At 44.4% G+C, this 18,738-nt stretch overlaps 1 protein-coding gene across 2 annotated transcripts in view; it reads right to left on the bottom strand.

Annotated features, from left to right (window-relative positions):
* Positions 1-2,954: 2,954 nt before the first annotated feature.
* Bub1b (BUB1 mitotic checkpoint serine/threonine kinase B) overlaps positions 2,955-18,738 on the bottom strand; it is a 53,263-nt gene continuing 37,479 nt past the window's right edge. For both annotated transcript variants that reach the window (XM_052183226.1, XM_052183227.1), the window contains exons 14-23: positions 17,964-18,072; positions 13,902-14,164; positions 12,893-13,026; positions 12,353-12,493; positions 11,711-11,811; positions 10,446-10,595; positions 7,597-7,739; positions 5,785-5,950; positions 4,792-4,898; positions 2,955-3,451 (exon numbers count right to left, since the gene is read on the bottom strand). In XM_052183226.1, coding sequence (XP_052039186.1) covers positions 3,223-3,451; positions 4,792-4,898; positions 5,785-5,950; positions 7,597-7,739; positions 10,446-10,595; positions 11,711-11,811; positions 12,353-12,493; positions 12,893-13,026; positions 13,902-14,164; positions 17,964-18,072 — 1,543 coding nt within the window. In that variant the 3' untranslated portion in view covers positions 2,955-3,222. The remainder of the gene's footprint in view (positions 3,452-4,791; positions 4,899-5,784; positions 5,951-7,596; positions 7,740-10,445; positions 10,596-11,710; positions 11,812-12,352; positions 12,494-12,892; positions 13,027-13,901; positions 14,165-17,963; positions 18,073-18,738) is intronic.

The raw sequence follows: 18,738 nt of genomic DNA, 5'->3' as shown, positions 1-18,738 counted from the left end.
TCCTGTCCTTAGTTTAAGTAGTAGTGAGAAATAGAAAAAGGGTTTGTATAGACAAGCATGCACGGGATCACATGCCATCCACAGAACGGGAAAAGAACAGGCAGACAAAAGTGGATGTATTGAGTAAGGAAGCAGAGGCGTCAGGGGACAGGGCAGCGAGTGTTCTATAGGGCCATGTGAGACAGGAAACTGAGTTCTGAGGTGGCTGGAGGATGGGGGAGAAGCAAGTCACTAGAACCTGAGGTAATGTGGGCGACAGGCAATGCACACACCTGCGGAAGAACAGAAGATCCTCCACCCTTCCACATCCCGCCAGGCCCGGACTGGAAAAGCAAGGAGCCAAGTAGAACACTCGAGAACCATTTCAAGCTGGTTGTAGTGGAATATGCCAGTAACTCCAGCATTTGGGAGAGGGAAGCAGGCATTCAAGGCCACCCTGGGCTACATACTAAGTTCAAGCCTGAGCTACGTTTTTGTTTTTTTGTTTTTATTATCTTTTCTTAAATTGACCTATCTGATTTGTTTGGGTAACAAGGAGTACAAAAGGTTAGACCACAGCATCAGGATATAAAGTAAGAGGTTAGACCACAGCATCAGGCTATAAAGTAAGAGGTTAGACCACAACATCAGGATATAAAGTATATTCTCTGCACAAGGAATCTGAGTGTTAGAGGGGCTAAAATGGCATTGAGCTGTGGGTTGGAAAACACTGGCTCAGTCTTTAACTCGCACTAAGTCACTGTCTGAGCTAACTGACAGGGCACTGGGGACAGGGTTCAAGCTTTAGGTCACGGTTTCAGCACTGGATGCGGCGTAGTCCATCCTTTCTCATATTGAGATCAATGTGGGTTATGTGTGTATTTGTGTGGGCTTGTGTGACACACACATGCATGGAGTCAGAGGATGACTCGGGGAGTCTGTTCTCTCTTCTACCTTCTATGTAGAGGGTAGGACTCTGGGCATCAGGCCTAGTGGCAAGTTCTCTTAGCCAGCCTCATCTATACCTTGGTAAACACTCAGCCCCCATGCCTCGGACCTTAATGTCAACTCTGTCGCGTTAAGAACATGCTGGACCTGCTCAGTAGGGAGCTGTTTGTGAAGTCAGAACAGAGTAACGCTGGGCAGAGCAAGAATTCTTTTGTTTTCAGTTGCAGTAACGAGCATGCCTTCACTGTCCTTGCCTTAGACTGTCACCTAAAGACATCAGCAGCTTATTCTGAAGGCCTGTGCTACCCTGAAAGGCTTTTCTACCTACCCACCATCACAGCTCCATCACAGCTCAGGCAACAGGCCACTGTCTCCAGCAGGAAGGAGTTCACTTCCAGACTCCATCTGACATCAGTCAGAACGCTCTGCCTTGTGGGGAGGATGCCTCTCCAGCCCCAAGCATGTGAGGGCACAAAATGCTTTGTGAACGGGGAGACCTTATCCCAGTCTTCCTCCAAACAGGGGAAAGTGTTGCTCTTCCCAGCTGGGCACCTCTCCCCCTCCCAGGCCCAGCATTTTGCCTTCGTGTGTGTGTGTGTGTGTGTGTGTGTGTGTGTGTGTGTGTGTGTGTGTGGAGAGAGAGAGAGAGAGAGAGAGAGAGAGAGAGGATCAAGAGCCACCTGAAGCCTCTACACAAAAACAAAGGCTTCCTTCTCCTGAGACAACAGAGACAGGCATCAAATATGAGGATGTCTGGTGGGCGGGCACCTGAAACCCCAGCCCTCTGGGGACTATGACCAGAGTATCTGGAGTTTGATGTCAGCCTGTGCCATGCAGTGATCCTAGCTCAAAAATAAACAAAAAGGGAAAGGGAATGGAAAGAACTCTAATTTGTGGTTTTATGCTTTTGTGAAGAAAACAGAAGCGATGGATGGCGAACACTGTTGACGAGGTGACAGTCTCTCCCGTCCTCAAAAGCTGGAGTTGGCGGAGGTTAGGGGGTGGGGTGGAGGGTAAGGGGCGTTGGGGGTGGAAACAGCTGCAGGGTGCTCTCCCCCTCCTGCTTACACTTTCAGAAACCAGGTTTGTCCATGCAGCGTCTTGGCTGGCTAGACTGCTGAAGACTCACTAGGCAGCTTACTTAAGTCAAAGGCTCTCGATTCCCTGGGCAACACAGGGGACCGGGGACTAAGGAGGACTTGATTACAGAAGGGCAGTTTCATCATTAGCTTCACTCTAAGGAGCAAACTGAAGATGTTTGTAGAGTTGTATGTTGGTTGAAAGAAATATTTTTCTTTTATTAACTTTCAGATACAAAACATTTTTTCTGGCTTGCCCTGTCGAGTTTGCCTGTTTTAGTTGAGAGATTTACTTAAGGAATCTGCTCTCTAACAAGCTTAGAACAGCAACGGTGACAGGCAGAGGGGACTCAGGCCTCAGCAGAGGGACATCAGGTGACTGACGTTTTGTGAAGTAAATGGATGATGTTTATTATCCTACCCAAGGGGCAAATGCCTCAGGGCGGCCTGCACCCCTTTGGGTGGTGCACAGCATTCCTCCAGACTTAGTTTTCCAAATTAGTGCCCACTTCAGTCCTCTTTCTGTTCTGACCCCTGCTTTCCTCACATCTAAGTAAAACTGTCTTCTGTCCCCTCAGCAGCCCTGCGTCCTGCATGAAATGACAGGCTACTGAGTACTCTGTTCCCAATGGTTGGTAAGCACTTTAGGCAATACCAAATAAAACTGAAAACACTCTACTGTGCACCGCTATACTGTGAGTATAAAACACACCTTTGAACTTAAGGCAAGCTGGTCTGTGTACATCATTTTACCTGCTTTCCTTTTGGACACCTGCTAGAAGGCCAGAGAGATGGACGAAATGGCTGGCCAGCTGCCCTCTTATAACCCAAAGGCAGCTGCTCTCAATCTAGGATACGTAAGCTTCCAAGGTAAAGTAATTCCTCTCCAAAAATGAAACTATTTATCACCTTAGTTTGCAACTGTAGATGAAAAGCCAGCAGCAGAAATGTAACAAAAACTATTTTATTATAAAATACAGGTGAGAGGGAGAGTAGATGTTACAATATTACAAAAGAGAACAGGCAGAAGCCGAGGGAGGGCTAAGCAGCAGCTGTTTGTATGGAATCCTTTTGAATAATCCAGATGTGGCCGCCAGAGCTTGAGCATCTGCTAAGCTGTGCTACTGAGAGTGACCCCCTGGTGACAGCCGCTGTGTCTGCGCATGCTCTAAATCCAATCCCAGCAGCTCCAGACTTCTTCACAGTACAGCTCGGCTTAGGCAGGGCTCTCGAGGCCCGGCGGCTTGTCTTGCCGCACGAGCAAAGCTTCCGGACTAATTACATTCTCCAGCTTCCACAGGGCTTTGTTCAGGTGGCTGTGGAACGTGGCATCAAAAGCCCCGCTCATTTCTGCTGAAAGCTCCCCCAGGACAGACACGGTGGACTTGTCACTGGCGTTCAGAATCCCCACAAAGAATTTATTCCACAATTCACTGTCCTTTAGCCTAAGAAAATATAAAAAATCATTTCTATCAAGATAGGGCACGTGAAAATTAGAATTCTTTCTCAGTTTAACTCAGCAGTACATTAACGTGCTAAAATGATATATGGTGATTCCAAGACATCTAAGATGGGAGATGATTCAAACACTCTTAAAGGCACAGGGAAGAACTACAAAAATAAGTCTGCCCTGGCGGCCCGAGCACATGTGGAAGGAAGGAATCCACTCTTGCCCGAGCCCACGGATCTCGACACCTGCTAGCACTTCTCCACACACGGTCAGAGAGAAAGAAACTTCCTTCCCCCCCCCCCCCTGCCATTTCTCGCTGCAGGTCATGACTCCGTCACTCCCGCCTCCAGCTCCGCCCTCGTCAGTGGTCTGGATCCTGATTGACTAAAGTGGCTTGCTCTTACTCTTCTGGTCTCTTAGGTGCTGTGGGGAGGGCAGGGGGTGGCAAAGGCCACCACGCCCATCTACTAACTACATCCACAGGTCCACAGGGAGCCCAAGATGCCTGCTCACCCTGCACATCTCAAAGGATCCTTTAAGCAATTTGATTAACTTATTTATTTTTGTTGCTGTCTAAGACAATGTCTCACTGTGTGGCTCTGGCTGGCCTTGAGCCTCTGCCTTCCATGTGCTGGGGTTAAAGGCCTGAGCCACCATGTCAGGATCAAACCTATTTTAAAAATACATGCAAGAGACAAATGTGATTGGCCAAGTTCCGAACAAAATGAAGAAGAAAATACAACTTAATGTTTTGGAGAGGAAAGCAGGGAAGGGACATTAACCCTTCAACACTGACTTAAAATTAGAACAAACTTGAGATCGGGCAGGCAGTAAGTACGTCATTACTTATGAGTTTATGCTGGGAAGCACTGGCAAAGGTGAGTTAGAGCGGTCCGTAATGATCTAAAAAGTCCCCGACAGGCCTGAGAGATCACTTAGTTCTGCACCAGGAGACTGCTCGGTGATTTGGTTCTACCTCTTCATTATATAGATAATAATCTAAAGTCAGTATACAATTTGGAAAAGACAATTGACTTTTGATAAACACATCTGTTAAAAAGCCTAACACCAATTGGTTAGAAAACTTATTCCTCTAAAAGATTTCTATTTCTAAGCTAAGAAAAACCCTAAAGTCTGAACAGATCTAGGTCTTGCTTTCAACTGGCCATTCCTTTCCCTGCACTAGTTGTTCTGTAGACACTAAAGTGAACTTGGAGACATCACTGGAACCACAGCACTTGGTTTCAAAACCTCAGGCTGCCCACCACAGCAGAGACGGCTGGAGAGAGAGGGCAAACTGGTGGGATGGGGAGAACCTGAGGAGCCGGTACTTACGCAGCAGTGTCTTGGCTGGGTTTCCAGAGGAGCCCGTCCCAGAGGACATGCAGGTGCTCCCTGAACAACAGCAAGTGTGCAAGGTCTGCGATCCCCAACAGGTCCACCTGGAAGCACAAAATGTTCCATGAGCTGACCGCTCGCGCTCTGCTTCCATCGTCAGCTTACTTATCCAGAGCTGGGAAGCACTGACGGCGCTCACACACTTCAGCAGATGGTCCCCATCTTTACAGGGCAGGGAGAAGCTCTCCAAAGAGACGGTCGGAGATAATTTAAGGGATTATTATTATGATGTTGCCTTTTTGAGACAGAACTTTTCTGTGTAGCCTTGGCTGTCCTGGAACTCACTCTGTAGACCAGGCTGGGCTCCAAGTCAGAAATCTTCCTGCCTCTGCCTCCTGAGTGTTGGGATTAAAGGCGTGCGCCACCACTGCCCAATTCAACAGCTTATTTCTAAGGGCCAATGTCAATGGACTGTCTCTGTGGGTTACCTGGATTGCCAAACTACATCAGGACACCTAGTCCATTCGCAAGGACCCACTGTGGCCCACAGGATCACTTCACGTATACACTATGTATCCAGTCAGAAGATATGTCTGCATATGATACAGTCGTGTGAGACACTGCACACCCACCCTGGTGTCCTCACAGACAGCACGGCATTCAATCCTCCCAAGCCTAATGTACAAGGAACATAGGCTGCTGCTCTAACTGTACAGTGAGAATACTTGACAGATGACATGGATGTCGAGATACAGAAATGGCCAGAACACTCAGGCCACTCAGTTATGTATTTACATGTGTATGTTTATATCTCTGAGCACTGTGACAGGAAAAGCAGTTAACTGTAAGTTGCATGGTGATACCATATTTGAAAGCTGGGTCATCTAGGCGAGCGAGCGAGCGTCAGTAAATACCAGCTTTCATGGTTTTTCCAGACGAGGAAGAGGCTAAGATGCTCTCCACACTAGTCCAGGCTTGTCTTTCACTCACCTGGTAGGGAGAAGAACAGTTAGCCAGGATCTTTTGTCCTTCCAGGATCTGTGCAGTCCGAAAGCCACTAAAGGCAAACGCATCCAGCTGCACCTTCAGGTCAACACTGTAGGAGAAGTCCACGATCCTCACAGCATGGTCGTCATAGTCATAGGGGTCGTGGATCCTGAGGAGATTTGAGAGAAGATAACAGAAACAAGCTGGGAAAGCAGCTACAGAGCCTGGCTTTTTTTCCTTTTTGAAAGGGCTACAGGTGTATCTTAGCCTTGCCAACAGTGCCCTCCAGTGGTTAATTATGAAAATGCACACATATACTACCGGCGAGGCCAGCCCAAAGGGTTAGGATTTCTTTGATCACAAGGAATGTGATCTGCTCTATCTGATCTAACCCATAGTGCATGGCCCCCTCAGAACATTCTCAAGCTTCTACACTACTCAGTAAGGTCGGGCATTACAAGTGAGTTCTCCCCACGCAGGTCTCATAGTCCTTGTTTACTGTAACCGGTGGGCTTTCCAAGTAGCAAAGGATCTACCTACCTCTGACGTGTGGTGAACAATTTATAAGCTTATTTCTAGTGAACTGCTATCTAGAGGGTTACATTTCCTATTTCAATTAAACCAACACCACATTTTTACCTTCCTATCAAGTAGGTGTATTTCCTACTTTAGTGAGTGCCTGAGGGGAGCACCAGGGGGAGCACCCTTCCAGTCACCAACCTCTCCAGCACAGGCTTTACACTTTACAGCAGCTCCCATTTTTCCTTGGCATAGATCCAACTTAATTTTGCTTTTATAAGATATAATCATGTAAAACACGTTTTCTAAGCTTGAGACAGAGTTTCACAAATTCATAAAGAAGCACGGCCTTTCTCTAGCTCTCTACTCAGGGTCGCCACGGCAACACTTCTCTTCCTCCTCTCCTTCTCTGGGGATCAAGCCCAGGCTAGCAATCACTTTACCACTGAGCAGTATTCCTACCTCACAATCTCATTTTCCTCACAAGTTACGTACACAATAAACTAATAGACTTCAAAAGTTGATTTCTTGGGGGTTGGAGATGGCTCAGAGGTAAAGAGCGCTTTCTGTTCTCACAGAGAACCAAAGCTCAATTTCTATAAATCCATGTGATGGTTTACAACTATCCACAACTCCAGTGCCAGGGGACGCCATGCCCTATCCTAACCTCTAATGGCATCAAACATGCATGTGGTACACATACATACAAGAAGACCAACACACACTTAAAAAATACATAAAAGGTTCTCTGGATTTTAGTACTTATAACTCTATAAAATATTTCCTGCCAATTTTGTTAAATAAAAGATAATTTCCTTTTACATTTTTCCTGGTGTTCAATTTGAGCCCAGGGCTTCACACATGCAAGGCAAGCACCCTTTACCTATTGTTCACACACACAGCGCCTGTATGTCCACACACACACACACACACACACACACACACAACTCCTGGATGTCCACACACACAGCACCTGGATACACACACACACAGCACCTGGATACATACACACACACACACACACACACACACACACACACACACACACACACACACAGAGCGCCTTATGTTCCCAGTGCCCACTTGGCGGCTTCACAACCATCTGTCACTCCAGTTGCAGAGGTGCTGACTGACTCCTTCTGTCCTTCGTGGGTAGTAGGCATGCACGTGGTGCAGAGAAAACACTCTGATGTGCTTGTTTTTTAAGGGCATAAATAGAAGAATTATTCATGGTTTTTGTTTGTTTGTTTTGTTTTGTTTGAAGGCAGCCAATGAAGGGAAGGAAGAACCACCAACCTGTTCCTGAGGATCAGGCTCCTCAGACCCAAGTCTCCATGCACGATTTCCGCTTTGTGCAGCTTCCTCACTATTGTCAACAGGTTGTAAATGATCAGCACTATTATTTCATGAGTAACAAATTCGCTGTGTTGGAGAAGATCCTGAAACAGAGAGAGAACACAGTTTCTCCAGTGCCCCACCCGCAGCACAGCCCTCATGGTGCTATTGTGTGCACTCCTTTCGTCTCCTGCTGCAGTGCAGTTGGAGTCCTGCCCCAGCCAGAGCATTGCGGTCTCCTTAAGACTGTGAGGACTGAAGGAGACTGCAGATGAGGGACAGGAAGAGAAGCATATGGTGGACAGAGAGAAAGGACTCCTGCAAGCTGTTCTAACAGCCACATGCATGTTCGCCTACATGTGTACACACATACACACACACACACACACACACACACACACACACACACACACACAGTAAAACATTAAAAAATTATGTTGGTACCAAAACTCAAAGAACACAGCAGAGAATAAAATGATATACTGTGCCTGTATTTTTAAAGGCTTCAGGGGATGCAGTACAGGTAAGACACAGATTTTATTTTGCTTTATTTTATTTTTTTATTTATTCGATATATTTTTTATTTACATTTCAAATGATTTCCCCTTTTCTGGCTCCCCACTCCCCGAAAGTCCCATAAGCCCCCTTCCCTCCCCCTGTTCGCCCACCCACCCCTTCCCACTTTCCCGTTCTGGTTTTGCCCTATACTGCTACACTGAGTCTTTCCAGAACCAGGGGCTACTCCTCCGTTCTTCTTGTACCTCATTTGATGTGTGGATTATGTTTTGGGTATTCCAGTTTTCTATGCTAATATCCACTTATCAGTGAGTGTATACCATAATTGATCTTTTGAGACTGGGTTGCCTCACTTAGTATGATGTTCTCCAGCTTCATCCATTTGTCTAAGAATTTCATGAATTCATTGTTTCTAATGGCTGAATAGTACTCCATTGTGTATATATACCACATTTTTGTATCCATTCCTCCGTTGAGGGACACCTGGGTTCTTTCCAGCTTCTGGCTATTATAAATAGGGCTGCTATGAACATAGTAGAGCATGTGTCCTTATTGCATGTTGGGGAATCAATCCTGAACATCTATGCTCCAAATGCAAGGGCACCCTCATTCATAAAAGAAACTTTACTAAAGCTCAAAGCACACATTGCACCTAACACAATAATTGTGGGTGACTTCAACACCCCACTCTCCTCAATGGACCGATCAGGAAAACAGAAACTAAACAGGGAGACAGTGAAACTAATTGAAGCTTTGGACCAATTGGATTTAACAGATATATATGAACTTTTCATCCCAAAGCAAAAAGAATATACCTTTTTCTCAGCACCTCATGGTACCTTCTCCAAAATCGATCATATAGTTGGTCACAAGACAGACCTCAACAAATATAAGAAGACTGAAATAATCCCATGCCTCCTATCAGATCACTATGGAGTAAAAGTGGTCTTTAATAACAACAAAAACAACAGAAAGCCCACATACACATGGAAACTGAACAATACTCTACTCAATGATACCTTGGTCAAAGAAGAAATAAAGAAAGAAATCAAAGACTTTTTAGAATTTAACGAAAATGAAGGCACAACATACACAAATTTATGGGACACAGTGAAAGCAGTGCTAAGAGGAAAACTCATAGCTTTGAGTGCCTCCAAAAAGAAATTGGAGAGAGCATACACTAGAAGCTTAACGGCACAACTGGAAGCCCTGGAACAAAAAGAAGCTAATTCACCCAGGAGGAGGAGAAAACAGGAAATCATCAAACTCAGGGCTGGAAATCAATCAAGTAGAAACCAAGAGAACCACACAAAGAATCAACAAAACCAGGAGCTGGTTCTTTATTTTGCTTTAAATGAGTTGATAATTATTCTAGTTAGGGGCCCTGTTCATTTCTCCTCCCTGCCCCTCCTCCCCACTTCTCAAGATAAAATGCTAACAAATATCAAATAGGTACTTACTTGATCAAAGCCACTTGTATAAGAAGTGGGATACAGCTGGCAGTTGCCTAGACTGTATTGGGCTCTTGTCAATCCTCAGCACTAAAAACCAAGCAACCAACCAAGCAAGTATTATCTGAGAAAAGAGTATTCAATACTTTTAAACTTGAATTGAATTTGTCTTTCTCTACAGATGGTTATGTTGAGGTACACCTGTAACCCCAGCACTCGGAAGCCTGAGGTAGAAAGACGTCCAGAAATTCAAGGCCACCCAGGTCTATGCACTTATGCATCGGAAGGAGAACTGACTTGATCTCCACATGTACACCATTGTGTGCACAGGTGCATACACACACACACACACACACACACACACACACACGAGTTAAATAAATAAAAAATTAAAAATGGACTACTTTCTTTTTTTTCCTGAGACAAGGTTTCTCTGTGTAGAGCCCTGACTGTCCTAGAACTCACTCTGTAGATTGGCCTTGAATTCAGAAATCCTCCTGCCTCTACCTGCCCAGTGTTGGCATTAAAGGTGTGAGCCACCACCACCTGGGTAGTCTATTTCTAGATGCTTGAAAGGAATTTTGTATTAAGTAATTTTAGTTACATTTATTTGTTTGTGTGTGTGTGTGTGTGTGTGTGTGTGTGTGTACAAGCCATGATGTGGGAGTGGCAGGCAGAAAGCGATTTATAGGATTTAATTCTCTCATCAGCATTACAGTGGGGCTCAGGGCCTCACAGTCAGCCCATTAGACTCCACAGCGAGAGCCACGGCTGCTGAGCCTCCTCTGCAGCCCTGGATGGCGGCTTGTGTAGATGTAACATGTGTTTAGTGTTATCACAAACCTGGAGAGTCGAACAGTTTAAATACTGGTAGCAAACGACATGGCCATCTTGGTACTGACAGCAGCTGCAAAACTGGTCACAGTCCTCACCCAGACGCTCCTTTAACTTGACGTGGATATAAAAATCCCATGGGATAGGCTGACAAGATGCCTGCAAGACATAATATTTAAGTGGAATGTCAATTAGAATGTGCTGATGGCTGGCAGACTGAAAATGCAGTTGGAGACAAGAGCTCACAATGTATCCCTGGATGGCCTAGAACTCTAAGTACTGCAAGGGGAGGTGCTGATACTAAGGTCTAGTTCCCTAATTGGTTCTTGATTTGTCAATAAAGAGAGGCTGATTCCTGACACCCTTCCTTCATCCCTTTGTACTGTTTTTTTTTTTTTAGTACTAGCCAAAAGATTAAGACCGTGAGGCTAGACCTCAACCAACTGGGGAAAGACATAGTCACCACATCACCACTAAAAACCAAGAGTAGCACATCCTTTTGCAAACAAAATTGCCTTGCTGAGCTTAAAAAACAAAAGATCAGGATGGCAAAAGACTTCAAAGGCAAGGTGAGGAGTTGAGGATGTGCCTCAGTGGTGTGACGTTTGCCTATGCAGTTTCTAAAACCATGGGAAAAAATATACCAAAAACCAGTCACAAATAATAAGAAAACAAACAAAACCAAGCATGATTATAAAAGAAGGCATTAAAATTCTAAAAAAAAAAAAAACAAAAACAAAAACAAAGAATTCTGTATCTAGTCTTACTACCAATCATGAAAAGACAGAGAATAAGGAATTTTCAGACCTAGAGGATTTAAAGAATTTTTGCCTTCAGTTCCTCAGAAAGTACTAAAGGATGTCGGGGTGGGGAAGGTATCTGGGTTCCAATATAAGAAAAACAAAACAAGGCTTCCCCAGTGATGGTAAACTGAGATTTCAAGGCGATCCTCAATGTGTGTCAGACTAGAATACAACCTGTCCTGAGTGGAACAGTCCACACCCCCAGGGCATGTTTCCTCAGAAAGATAAAGCCAAGAGAATATTTAGCATGCTTAGACACAAGAGCGTCTGTACGCAACAGTTCCTCAGTTCTTAGACACAAGAGAGTCTGTATGCAACAGTCCCTCAGTTCTTAGCTCTGATCTTGCCCTAGAGCAGTGACTGACTTTTTTGGTGTCTCAGTGATTTCCCCGGTTTTGCAGTAACATAAAGACACACACTAGCTTCTTTGCTGATTTACAAGGTGATGAAATTACAAAGGACCCATCTCACCTTTATCATGAATAGCTCTGTAGAGTTTCGTTGTGCCACCCAGAATAACCTGTAATTTTCACATGTTAGGTGCTCTAGTTTGATGCAGTAATCTTGGCCACCTGTTGAGAAGGTTGAATATATGTAATATATATATTCATGAATATGAATGAATATATATATACTGTGAATATATGTAGGTCCTTACACTTTACCTTCTGGCTTAAGTGTGAGAGGTGCTAGTGTTTTTGCCATTAAGTGGCATTTAGAATACTTTTCAAAGTTATTTACATAAAAATCCAAATGAGCTCTGGACATTGGCTTGGCAGTTAAGAGGACTTAGCACTCTTGTAGAGGACTCGGGTGTAATTCCCAGCACCCACAAGCTGGCTCACAACCACCTGTAACCCTAGTTCTGAGGGATCCAACGGGCATCACATATTTGCAGGCAAAACATTCATTAAGTAAAATATATAAATCTAAGAAAAAATATTAAAAGAGGCAAAAAAAAAAAGTACTTTGTTACTGTGGCATGAACTTCTCAACGTATTAACCTCTCTGGTGCTATTTACTACAACCTAGGAACATTGAGTGTTGAAGAGCCTGTGGCACTGAAATCACTTATTTGTATATGCAGAAGGATAAGCGTGCAGCACTACTTACCTAACGTAATCTCCTTCCCTATTTCCAGCACAGGCATCGGTCTATCTCCCATAGAAAACTCTGCAAAAGCACTTAACTCTGGTGGGGATTTTAACAGTTGCAGGCGATACTGTGAACACCAGGGTGACTGAATAGCATTTTCTGTGGAGAAAAGAAGTTGAAAAAAAATATATAAAGCACAGTAGTAAAGGGGCTGGACAGATGCTTGGTAGTTAAGAGCATTTCTTGATCTTCTAGAAGATCTGAGTTTGGCTTATGTCTCACAGCTCACAACTGCCTATAACCCTAGCTCCAGGAGACCTGATGCCCTTTTCTAGCCTGTTTTCTGTTTGTCTGTCTGTCTGTCTGTCTCTGCCTCCCTCCTTCCCTCCCTTCCTCCCTCTAACCACATACACCATACCTACACCCATACCCACACACCAGAACAGGGACGGGGCGGGGGCCAGGCAATGGTGACACACATCTTTAATCCCAGCACCTGGGAGCAGAGGCAGGCAGATCTCTGAATTCAAAGTCAGCCTGTTGGCTGGAACAATCTACCTGCTGTGTCGTTCGTCAGCTCCAGCTTTTCCAGAATCTGAAAGCCTTTGATGGATGATGTACTGGTAGCTGAGGAAGAAGACCTGGAGAAGCCAGATGAGTGGGTGGCCTCATTGCTGTCTTCAATAATTGGGCTGTAAGAAACACAAGTGAAGCCATCCTCAGGAACGATATATGCCAACTTCTGTCAGAACTTTATATATTCTCTTAATAAAGAATGATTTGCTTTTACAAGTGTTTTGCAGGCATGCATGTCAGTGCACCAGTGTGGGAACAGCACCCAGAGCCAGAAGATAACGTCGAATCCCTGGAATGGAGCTGCAGAGGGTTGGGAGGTAGCACTGCAGGTGCTAAGAACCGAGCCTGGGACATCTGCTAGAGCACCCAATGCTTTTAACCAGTAGCTGTCTGTTTAGAGCCCAACTTTATACAGTTTTAAATTATAAATTTTATACTGAACTCATCTTGTAATAGGATTCAATTTTATTAGTCTTGCCTTTAAAGCACACCATTTTTCCGGAATCAGAAACAGATTAAGAAGAACTGTTTTAGAGTCATGCACTATGTGTGTATGAGCATCTGCTCACAACTGTGTGCACCATGCATGTGTCTGGTACATGTATAAATCAGAAGAGGGCAATGGACACCCTAGAACTGGAGATGCAGAGCTGAGAGTTATCATGTGGGAGCTGGAAATCAAACCCAGGTCCTCTACGACAAAGTGCTCTTAACTGCTGAGCCCTCTCTCCTTCGGTACAAGCACCCAGAGCCAGAAGATAATATCGAATCCCTGGAATGGAGTTGCAGAGGGTTGGGAGATAGCTGAGTCTCGTAACCAGCACACTTTACTTCTTCTAATCCTCAAATCCAAACCAATCTGTAACCTTCACCGACATAGTGCCTGGGTCAGAGTTACTCTCTTACTGAGCATCTGATAGACAGTAAGAGCCTGATACCTGGTCCCTGTGATTGATAAGTACACAGACCAAGAGAGAAACACTGCAATCACCTCAGCTTCTTCACGCTCAGGGTCTGGTGATGAACAGTGTGATGACCCTCCGTGGCCAGCCCGTCCAGATCCTCCTCCTGCAGCAGCTCCTCGGGATCCGGAGCGATGCCCTGCGAGGGCGGTAGCTCGTGGAAAGGAGTGGATGCCAAGCGAGCTGCTCTAGCAAAGTCACAAGTGTCCTCAGGGTTGGGACAAAGAGTCGCATTCCTGAAACCAGTGATGACGGCATCTTCACTCAAAGGTTCAATTTCTGTAAGTTCATCCTAAAATAAAACAAACATGCTTTAGCTATGACAGTAACAAATATGATACAACACACACACACATTTTTTTAAAAAAACTTAAGACATCAGATCATTGACATGAGATTTGGAAATAACAAACCAGGACCTCTAGTTGAAGACAACTTAAAAAGTGCAGGACAGAATTGAGGAAAATGATTTTATTAACAAAGAAAATTTTACTTCATCAAAAAATATACTGGGAGGACTCTACACATAGAAAAACTGCTTAATGCCCTCTCCCAATCAGTTTTTCCTGAGCACTGAGGAACCGACACTACTGTTCTCACTTAGAAACTATTCCAGGGACTGGAGAGATGACTCAAAGAGCACATGATGCCTCTCTATTTGACCCAGGTTCAGATCCTAGCAACCATGCTAAGACAGCTTAGCTCTAAATGAGTTGGTATCCTCTTCTGGTTTCCACTGATACCGCAACACACACACACTCACACACACACACACACACAGCATTTATTTACACAACCACACACATACATATAAATAAAAACATCCAACCAGGATGGTCACAATGCATGTACATGTATGTGAGCCATGGCATGTATGGAGGTCAGAGGACAGTCTGTGTCATTTTCCTCCTTCTACCAGGTGGGTCCTAGGGATCGAGTTCACATTATTCCCTATTTCCCACCACTTGAAAACTATTTTTAAAATATACACAATTTTTTATAATCATTTAAGAGTTCCTAGGATAGATATTTCTAAAATAATTATCTAGTTGAAAGGTTAAAAACACTAAGGGTTGTGTGTGTGTGTGCGTGCGCGTGTGCATGTGTGTTTACATGCATTGCTTACCTGCCCTGAGAGATTAAACCACTTTATATACTTACCTACAATATAAGAAATGTCCACTCATTTAACCTTGCAGCTAATAGGTATTAATTTAATTTCCTAGATTAGCTACAATTTGACATTTTGACACAATTTCTGACTCAAAATTAAGGAAGTAGCAGTAGAGGTATATCTCAAAGAGACAGTGAATGTAGATTTAAAACAGCTCCAGGCCTGCTTCAAACACAAACACCCAAATAAATAACTTGGGGAGGGAAATGGCTAAAATATTCAGTTAAGTACGTCTTTAAAATATCCAAGGAAGACATTGCAAAGGTTAAGGAAAGAAGAGGGAGAAAGAGAGGAAAAGGAAAGAAAAGGGAGAGAAGGGAGAGGGAGGCGGTAGAGGGAGGCAGAGAGCGTGAACAAGGAGAACTCCATTAATAGCCCAGGCCTTCACGGAGGAGCTGAGCCCAGACCTACTGCCCCACCCTCGACCCTCCCTAGCTAGGCCGTTGTGCACTGGGTGGGGGTGGCATTCTCCAGAACACAGCCTGCACTGTCCGCTCTGACCAATCACCACGCTCTCCATAGCAACCAGGGAGCTAACTGTATCAGAATCTCAGAATTGCAGAATAACGTTCCCAAATTATTTAAAACAAAGGGGAACATAATGTGTGGATTCCTTCTCTGGAAATTCAAATCTCACAAAACTGGAGTGGAGCCTGCGTATCTTCCTTCAGTCATAAAAGTCTCCTAGGCTCTTCTGAGTCATTAGAAATTCTACATTTTGGATATAAAACAGCATTGCCATTCACATCTATCTAGCTATAAAATCCTGTGTATTTTATCAGATATAAAATATTTATCAAAAAGATAAATAAAAAGAAAACTCTTTTAAAAAGCCACCATCACCCAATGATTTGGCTCATTTTCTTGGATGAGGAGGAGGAAGTGCAGTCGTTATGTAGCCTCTCACCCCACTCCCAGCCGACACCCCCTCCCACCCCCCGACCCCACCTCACCCTCCACCAATGCCCAGGCTCGGCAAAGTTTCCACAAAGTGCCGTGCCATGCCGGTGCCTTTGGTCTTTTTATCTGACTTTGGGATGGTAGACAGAACAGAATGGGGGGGCCATGAGCCAGCTCAGTGAGTACGGCCACCCACAGCCAGGCCTGGTGACTCATATACATGGTGTAAAGACAGAACCTCTGCGCTCATACACACGTAAGCACTCCCCATACATAAACACAGACTTACATGACGAGAGAAAAAGATTAACAGAAAGAAAAACTGGTTGGTCTACAGAATGTTTCCATTGCCACAAAAGTCATTTTACATGTGCACTGGGCATGCAAGTGTGAAAAAGGCTGCCAAATTAGACTTTTAGATATGGGGGCTGGAGAGACAGCTCAGAGGTTAAGAATACTGGTTGTACTTCCAGAGGTCCTGAGTTCAATTCCCAGCAACCACATGGTGGCTTACAACCATCTGTGATGAGATCTGATGTCCTTTTCTGGTGTGTCTGAAGACAGCTACATAAAATAATTCTTCAAAACCAAAGATTTCGAGATATAATTCATCACTTCACAGTGTGCACCTCAGTGTTCTGGTGTGTTCACCGTGTGCTCTTTTGGTAGAAGTCAAGCACACCACATTTCCCGCGCCACACCCGCGCCGTGCCACTGCCCTCTCCAGAGCTCCCAACTGCTCTGCTTTATTATGGTTACTTCAGGCAAGGAGAGGGTGGGAGTCACTTTCAGAGCAGTACTCTCTCCAGACACAGGATGTCACTCACTTGATAGACCTCGTTTCCTGCACTTACTGTGAGGGTCAACCATGCTGTGACAAATGTCAGTCTATCATTCATCCCTTTGAATCATCAAGTAATATGCCACTGTGTTAATATATATTTTATTTATTCATTAGATGATCACATCTAGGTTGCATTCTCTATCATGAATAATATTTCTATACTATCTGTGTGTGAGTGTAGTTATCATGGGTATGTCGTGCATGAGATATGCTATGGCTTTTAGTAACTATGTTTAACTAGTATAAAAATTTTTTTTCAAGACAGGGTTTCTCTGCGTTACCCTGTCTGGGAACTTGCTTTGTAGGCTAGACTGGCCTCGAACTCAGATCCACCTGGCTCTACCTCGGTGCTGGGATTACAGGTGTACATCACCACTGCCTGTCTAGTAATTATTTTATGTGTATGGGTGTTTTCACTTACATGTGTGTTAGCCTATGTGTGCAGTACCCAGGAGAGCCACTGGGGGCTGTGGATGGCTAGCCTTACAGCCAGTTGTGGGCTGCCACCTGGGCTGGGAATCAGAGCAAGTACTCTTACCTGCCCCTCGGTTCAACACTGGAGAGAATGGCTAATGTTTTACAAAAGGACTACTCGTGCAATGCATGAAGGTTCTAATTTTTCTATACTCTTTGCCCCCAAGCATTTGTTATTATCTTGATTATAGGCTTCACATCGGATACAACATAGTATCTCACTGAAGCTCTAATTTGCATTTTCCTGGTGACATAATTATGAATATCTTTTCATGTGCCTGGTTCACATTAGCGATTTTAATGTCTATCCAAATCTTTTGAACAAGATGTACCTATATACTCAGGCAGCCTACAACTCACTGCACAGTCTATGATGACTTTAAATCTGAGATTCTCTTCTATTCCATTGCCCACTGAGATTACAACAAGCAAATTTCAACATTTGTTGAACGTTTAACGTTTGTCTGAATTTTATTACATTTATTTGTCCATCTGTGTCAGGGAGAGTCATGCGATGGTCAGAGGACAACTTGTGGGAGTTAGTTTTCTCATTTCACCATGTGGGACCCAGGGACCAATCTCAGGCCATCAGGTGTGGCAGGCAGTGCCCTTACCTGCTGAGCTATCTAACCAGCCAAATGCTAAACGTCTGAGACATTTGAGTGAGATAATCCACTAAGTCCATTTATGTTAACTTACACAAACATCAGGAGACATAATTTCATTGGCGGTGACGACTTCTGTAGTTTTGAGAACTGTAAGGGGTCTTCGCTGGGCACAGGGAACCTGTGGACCATCTGTGGCGGGACTGGGGAAAAGACATATTCCAGTTAGCACTCCCTGTTACTGCATAAAGAAATAACAGTCACTTCTGATTTATGCTTCTTTGGTTGTTTATTGAGATAAAATTGTATTATGTATCCCAGGTGTACTGGCTAGTTTTGTGTGTCAACTTCACACAGGCTGGAGTTATCACAGAGAAAGGAGTTTCAGTTGGGGAAGTGCCTCCATGAGATACAATTGTGGGGCATTTTCTCAATTAGTGATCAAGGTGGGGAGGGCCCCTTGTGGATGGTGCCATCCCTCGGCTGGTATTTTTGGGTTCTATAAGAGAGCAGAGTGAACAAGCCAGCGGAAGCAAGCCAGTAAGAAACATCCCTCCATGGCCTCTGCATTAGCTCCTGCTTCCTGACCTGCTTGAGTTCCAGTCCTGACTTCCTTAGGTGATGAACAGCAATGTGGAAGTGTAAGCTGAATAAACCTTTTCCTCCGCAACTTGATTCTTGGTCATGATGTTTGTGCAGGAATAGAAACCCTGACTAAGACAAATTGGTACCAGGAGTGGGGTATTCCTGTGACAACCTGACCATGTTTTGGGGAGGACTGTGGAAGGACTTTGGAACTTTGAGCTGGAAAAGCCATTAAGATATTAAGAGCTCTATGTAAAGTTCTGTAGGAGCTTATAAGACAATGT

Source organism: Apodemus sylvaticus, chromosome 5 (assembly GCF_947179515.1).
Source record: "Apodemus sylvaticus chromosome 5, mApoSyl1.1, whole genome shotgun sequence".
Lineage (NCBI taxonomy): Eukaryota > Metazoa > Chordata > Mammalia > Rodentia > Muridae > Apodemus > Apodemus sylvaticus.
This window is presented reverse-complemented; position numbering and strand designations above follow the sequence as displayed.